At 57.3% G+C, this 6,555-nt stretch overlaps 5 protein-coding genes across 5 annotated transcripts; 3 read left to right on the top strand and 2 right to left on the bottom strand.

Annotated features, from left to right (window-relative positions):
* Window positions 1–307: 307 nt before the first annotated feature.
* Window positions 308–667, top strand: SPRG_17196 (hypothetical protein; the record flags this gene model as incomplete). The annotated part of the gene is made up of 1 exon (XM_012356530.1): window positions 308–667. One exon carries the CDS (start codon window positions 308–310, stop codon window positions 665–667), a length of 360 nt encoding a protein of 119 aa, XP_012211920.1.
* Window positions 668–1,133, top strand: SPRG_17195 (hypothetical protein; the record flags this gene model as incomplete). The annotated part of the gene is made up of 1 exon (XM_012356529.1): window positions 668–1,133. A coding segment is annotated over one exon (466 nt), but the record flags the coding sequence as incomplete, so codon positions are not given.
* Window positions 1,134–2,315: 1,182 nt separating this feature from the next.
* Window positions 2,316–3,025, bottom strand: SPRG_17194 (hypothetical protein; the record flags this gene model as incomplete). Its single annotated transcript, XM_012356528.1, has 2 exons — window positions 2,316–2,517; window positions 2,547–3,025. 2 exons carry the CDS (start codon window positions 3,023–3,025, stop codon window positions 2,316–2,318), a joined length of 681 nt encoding a protein of 226 aa, XP_012211918.1.
* A 1,142-nt stretch (window positions 3,026–4,167) lies between these two features.
* Window positions 4,168–4,949, top strand: SPRG_17193 (hypothetical protein; the record flags this gene model as incomplete). The annotated part of the gene is made up of 6 exons (XM_012356527.1): window positions 4,168–4,251; window positions 4,299–4,391; window positions 4,444–4,575; window positions 4,619–4,684; window positions 4,738–4,872; window positions 4,920–4,949. The coding sequence occupies 6 exons, from the start codon at window positions 4,168–4,170 to the stop codon at window positions 4,947–4,949; spliced, it is 540 nt and encodes a 179-aa protein (XP_012211917.1).
* A 1,239-nt stretch (window positions 4,950–6,188) lies between these two features.
* SPRG_17192 (hypothetical protein) lies at window positions 6,189–6,542 on the bottom strand (the record flags this gene model as incomplete). The annotated part of the gene is made up of 1 exon (XM_012356526.1): window positions 6,189–6,542. A coding segment is annotated over one exon (354 nt), but the record flags the coding sequence as incomplete, so codon positions are not given.
* Window positions 6,543–6,555: the final 13 nt, after the last annotated feature.

Below are 6,555 nucleotides of genomic sequence, written 5' to 3'. Positions count from 1 at the left end.
GCCACGTCAGCTAACGACTACACGAGCGCCGTCAACGAACTTCACGGATGGTTACCCGGGGCCGCTGACTACCTCAGAGCCCTCAAGCCGGTCAAGTGGACCGTACACGGGAACTTGAGCACCGCCGCCCATCCGGACAAGCGCAGCCTTTTCGGTGTGCGCTCGTCAAATTTCGTGGAGTCCGACAATGCGAAAAGTACAGTACAACTCCATCCACTCGCGGCTATCGCAACTTTTCGTAGACATCCACAATGGCGTCTGGTTCAACCTCCCATTTGCTGCCCTCTTTATCATCATGGAGGACACCATGACAACGGTCTCGAAGCGCGTCTCCGAGGTCGAGGATATGGACCAGACACGCAAACTGACGCCGTATGCCGCCAAGGAGTACGCGGACCAGAAGAAGAAAGCGTTACAACATCTCGCGGTCGAGCAGCGGCCTGTATTACGTCAGCTGCATATGCCGTGCCGTCATTTGATCCGCGTGCTCGCATTTCTCGACCTCCGTGATCGCATCATAGATTGCTTCCACCCGATGTTTCTCTTCGAGAACTACAAGAAAGCAGTCGCCGAAGTCTCGTACAAGCTGCCGCTCTTTGACCGAGCCGTCCCGAACCGCGCCGTCTTGGCGCCGCCAGGGCAGACCACGTTAAAGGCGCATTGCTAGCAAGGGCGAGAGTGGCGGCAAGAAGACGGCGGCCAAGCCTCGGTCTCGGTCCCGGGTGACCATCGACTTCGACATCAAAAATGGCCTCGATTTCGACGACGACGACGACGAGGCGGAGTATCAGCCAAGAACATACAAATGCAGCAAGTGCGGGAAGGAAGGCCACAACACCGCTACGTGCAAGAAGCACGCGACCAAGCTCGTGCCAGCTACATCGAGCGGAAAGAGCCACCTTCGACAGGACGCGGCGCCCACGCCTTCGACCATGCAGATCGCCAGCATTGTCAATCCGACGGCCAGTACACGCTCGTCGGACTCCGAATTCGAGTCCGACTCGTCCAGTGGCGAATCCACCTCAAACGAGGCAGAACACGACGTCGACTCGCTCGGTTTCGCCAAGTGGCAAGTGAGTGCACCGATGTCCACGGAGGACATCGCGAGTGCAGACATCGAACGTGGCACGTAACCGACAATATACATTTAACACTATTTGCGTGAGCTCCTTTTTGATTCGCAGGCTTTATTCAGCATTTCGACCAATCCCGTCGAGGTAGTAACCTTTTTCAATATAGGCTCGCAAGGTAGGAACTTTTGCAAATATTGGGTCAAAAGTAGTAACTGTTGAAAAAAACTCCGTCACCACAGCTCGCAGCATATGCAAATACTCCATGCACTTCAACAGCAGTAGTCGTCGTACATGTAGCCCCACAAAGTATGAAATACGACACCCTACCGTCAAATCGACTATGTTTTTGGCTCGAATAAGTCTCCCGAGTCCTCGCTCGAGACAAGTCGAGTTGCAGCTGGTTGCCTGCAGAGAAACACGCTTTGAATCGTTTACCAGTCGTGATTGTACCAACCCCTAGTTCCCTCCCGGTATGTAAATCACGCCTCGACACCGCCACTTGGCGCCTTGCATCGCAGGCGGTAGCGCGGGACCGACTCGTCGTCGCGCGGCGGCCCAACCTGGATATGTGGCTGCAGACCCAGCGTCTTCGCATGAACGACAAGCGCATCACTTTGGTCCGAGTCGCCTTCAACGACGAGCGTCATACGTGCGCAGCGCGAAGGCATCGAGGAGACCGCAGATCGCGTCGTCAAGTGACAGCTGCGCCGCGTAGACGTGCAACGTCACCTCGGCGGTATGACGCGCGCGCGTCATCGCTTGTGCGAGCGCCCTGTGGACGAAACACGTCCAACGTCAGTGCTGTCCCGGCGCGGCCAAAGAAGGCGGGAAGCGCGCGAATCATCGCCGCCGGTGGGCCATCCACGTACAAACAGCCGTGGAATCGGACGGTCTCCAGCACCGACGACGTTGCCATGAGCTGTCCGATCGCTTTCATCGTGGCGTGGTTGACAGTGGCCGAGAGCACATACAGATGACGCACTCGGAGAAGGAGCGGAAAGGTCTCTAGGATGGCGTTCTGGATCGTCAGTGACGTGAGCTCTGGCAGACTGTCGAGGGTCATGGCCGCGTCCGTGACGTCAATCGCCTCACACCAGTGCAGTGTACGCAAGCGCGTTGTCGTAAGCTTACGAACGAGTCGCATCAAGTGCGCGGCCGTGATGGCGGCGACGTCCAGAGACGCGAGTTGCACCGGGAACGACGGCCCGTCGTCGCGCAAAAGATGATCCCAAAGCGCCGGCATCAGGTACAGATCGTGAGGGTAGCGAGCGTTCTCGACTGCAAAAGCGCCTGCGCCAGCGCGTCCAAGGCGCGTTGACTCGCGTTGAGCTTGCAGAGACTTAGCGTTCGAAGCTGGGACGTTGCGAGGGCCGCCAAAGTGTCGACGGTCGGCGCGCCGTCGGCGGCCCTGCTCACGTAGCCGATCGAGCGCAGCTTCGGACAGCTTTGGGAAGGCGAGCGATATTTTGCCACGTCGATCCGTCCTGGTCGACGAGGTTGACCTCGATCATGTTGGCTGTCCATGCGGCAAAGTCGTCGACGCTAGATGCGCTGTAGAACCCGCCGACGACCTTGGTGTGCGCCTGCAGGGTGACGTGGCGCCACACTTGCGGTACAAGAATGAGGTCGACGATGTTGATCGCGCTAAAGAGCGGGAGCGCTCCAGCGACGAGACCGTAGAGGGTCGGCACGGCATGGAAGGGGAGCGCGGGTACTGTCGGGTCGTGTTCCTGGACGGCGTTGTACAAAAGGCTCGTCAAGGCAGGATCCACGACGTCGGTAGGCGGCGCTCGAAGCAAGCGCTCGACGTCATTCCCGTCAGCGAGGCAGCGCACTAAAGTGCGCGCAAGGACGCTCAGAACTAGGCGTCCTGACGTGGCGTGGTCGGCGACCTGCGTGGTCGCGATGGACCCTGCGATGGACCTGTCGAATGGACAATGCACCGATGCCATTGGGTGTCTTCTATTCTTGACGGGCCAATGAGATGCCGCCATCTGCTTTCGATTGCACGCAACACAAACGACATTTTCAAGTAGCAAGCAAGAAATTGATACCTGACTGGTAGGAACCTCCCACGGGAACCTCCTGGTGACACCAGCTCACAGGCGATTTTTACGTTGTAATGCATAATAATGACTCACTTCAACAACACATCGGACATTTTCATATGAAGTGATTTCTCGTTATCTATCAACTTGATACATACATGTACGATTGTCAACAACGTAGTCGGTCGAACACGGCTTGGAGCAGTGTTGTTGTAAAAGGCAAGCGACGCGAAACCACGACGAGCCATCAAAATCTTTAAACTGCAGGGTCACAGGGTGTCCAGGCATCGGAGACGGCGAGTCACATACAGTACTGTAATTGAATGCAGCGATGACTTTGGTGTGCAATGGAAGCGGGGCACGGCGCCACGTCATGGGTATGACGCACCCGTCGTCCACGTTGATCGTGTTGAAGAGCGCAAGGTGGCTCGAATCGGAGGCGTCGCACCCCCACGTACCACCGGTATCGCTCGCGCCGACGTCTCTTTCCGAAGGTCTGAATGCCAAGAATTCGTCGAGGCGGCTTGGCTGGACCGTCGGCCAGACAACTTGGCGCGAGGCCAAAAGTGCCAGGAGGCTGGTCCAGGCGGGACCCAACATGACAGTGCGCAGCGCTTGAAGCAGGCGCTCGACGTCGTCGACGTCCGCGAGGCAGCGCACGAGGCTGCGCGCCATGGCGCTCAGGACCATGTGTACCTACGGCGTGGCGTCGCCATCGCTACGGTTGATGCCATTGGCTGTTGGCTGCCATTTGTTAGCCATGGACTAATGAGAAGACTTGAATCTAGACTGTGATCGCTCAGGTGATCGATTGCATTCGGAAAAGCGCCCAGACCGCCAGCTGCACGTGGCTGGTCGATCTCTGCTCTGCAATGTGTCGTGTGGGACGATTCCTGTATCGTTTGATCTGGTAAGTTGGTGCATTTATGAACCAGTCCCCGTCGTGTGCTTGTGTATCAATTAGTGCTATCTATCAACTTGATACGATTGGCGACCGCAATATGTTCTAAACACCCGTTGTAACGACGCCACCGCTGGTTTGCACAATGGCTGCGCTCACGTTCGAGGCCGCCCACCCCAAGCTAATCGTGCGCCGGCCTGATCTCCGCGCCCTCTCGGATCTGCGCATCGTATGATTGGGCACCTTGACGATGCATGGAATGCTCTGCTGCATTAGGAAAATGCAGCGCGGCTCGTGTGCTTGAACGTCTCGGACAACATTCTTCAAGACTTGGCCGTCGACTCGACGCTTGTCTATCCTGCGTTGGAGGTACTCTCTTCAGAATGCCGTTCTTCTTCTGTCCTCATTACTAAGTGTATAGCACCTCAATGCGAGCCGCAATTGGCTGTCAGATATGAGCCACCTGCGCTGCTTTTTGTCGCTTGTTCACGTTGATCTGTCGCACAACCAGATTCGCACGGTGGATGGTCTCGAGAGCCTCCAGCATTTGCAGGTAGAATTAGTCACACAATTGTACTCTTGCTACATCTCCGTAGGTCTTGGATCTGAGCCACAATGTGGTACGCACCTTTCTCGACGTGCGGTCCATGTCCCTCAACCGCGTACGCTGATGCGACAGACGCTACCAGATGTGCGTCACAACCACATCTTATAGTCGCTCCAGAGTCTGTACCTCCACCACAATCCAATCGCAGATCTCAAAGGCTACCGTGCACGGCTCGCGTCGCTCTTACCAAGCTTGCTCATGCTTGACGATGTCCGGTACCCTCGAAAGCCGAATGCGGCGTCTGTCGACGCGGCTGCGTCATCACCATGTTCTGTCTGTCGTCCGCGTAGCGCGCAGCGGGTTCTGGTAGCCACCTCTAACGGTTCTCGAACCGTCAACCGCTTACAACCGTGTTGTAGAAAAAAGGGGTCGCGTCACGGGACCACCAAGCGCTCTCGGATGCAATGCGAAGCAAGCCGCGCGCCCATGCCAGTCACCCGACCACGAATTGTACGGTGCCTAGAGTATCAGTTGCTGCAATGGTAGCACCAGATAGGTCGAGAGCCAAAGGTCCCACCAATTCCTCCCCCGTCCATCTTCGCGACGAGCTCCACAAAGCCATCGCGCCTCCACAGCGCCCCGTCGCCACTACGAAATTGAGTTTGAGTTTGATCCAACGGGCAGCCAAGGACGCCATTCGGGCGATTTCGGTTGCTCTACAGGCTGGTTCAACATTCGTCTTGATGCAGTGGAGTAGACGCCAGATGACGACGCGGCAACGAGCACGATGCCAGGATTGCAGGATCCAGCGCAGACAACCTGTCCGCCGGCTCTCACAGCTCCGGCGCAAGCAGCTCCGGTTCATGACCGTGTTCCAAGTCTTATCGATCGATCGCTGGGGCCATTGGAGCAGCTGTTGGACCCGACACGTCAACTGAGCGACGACGAGGTCATGGCGCTTGTGGCGGCAGCAGCTATCGACGAACCGTACGAGCCCACGGCGCTAGAAGAAGTCCTCTTGGGCTTTGAAGCCACGCTCGCGACCTTGCCGATGGTTTGCGAGTGCCATGGCTATGCACGTCGGAACGTCGACGCTCTTGGCGCAGAAATATCCGAGCTCTTGACGAGGGACCGACGGACCAGCACCCACCGCGCAGCGTACCACTGAGTCATCTGCCAAGACAGCGCGTCTTGCCCAGGAGAACATTTTGCGTGATTGATTATGGAGCACTTACTGACGTCAAGGACGTATTGTCTTCTTTTGTAGCAAGGAGTCTGGTAAGGCCAAATACGTCAAATGCGTGGAGACCGGTCGACGGTTACTGATGCTCAAATGTACCGGCTGGATGCAGGTTCGGTTGGTGTCAACCAAGCTGTTGGTGTCTTGATGGCATGCGTATGGTGGATCGAAGCAGAGCCTATGACGTCGGCGCCGCATCATGGTATGACCCCGCTGCTGCTTGCATATCATGTGCGTGCTTGGCACTGGCCTCCGAAGGAACCGCGGCGAAGTCACGCGAGCGATCGAGCCATGTCGCGCTCGTCCCGCAGGCCATGGAATAAAAGCGCGCGACGACGACTTATGTTGTTCTATTACCTCGCCTCCACGATGTCTCTACCTATTCTTCGTGGTGGTACTCCTTCTCCAAGGCCGCAATCTCGGCGGCGTCTTCGAACTCGAGGCGCATGCCTTCCTTGATGGCAGCGGCCTCCTGGTTGGCCCACCGCTCGGTCATCTCGTGCGGCTTGGTGCTCGGGATGAAGGCCTCGCCACGCACTTGGTAGTACTTTTGCAGGAACCGGTCGCCCTCGACGTGCTCGTACTTCTCCATGAGCATTTCGAACGCCTTCTTCTCCGGCACGCCGAGCTCGATGAGCGTGAGCTGCTCGTCGGCAAACTCGTACGCGGTCTCGTCGTCGGTCGGGAAGCCGCACTTGCGCGCGTAGAGCTCGGCGAGGCGATCCTGCGGGAACTCGAGCTTGGGC

The sequence above is a fragment of the Saprolegnia parasitica genome (genome assembly GCF_000151545.1).
Source record: "Saprolegnia parasitica CBS 223.65 unplaced genomic scaffold supercont2.495, whole genome shotgun sequence".
Classification (NCBI taxonomy): Eukaryota; Oomycota; class Saprolegniomycetes; order Saprolegniales; family Saprolegniaceae; genus Saprolegnia; species Saprolegnia parasitica.
The sequence above is the reverse complement of the archived record's forward strand: the minus strand, read 5'-3'. Positions and strand labels throughout refer to the sequence as shown.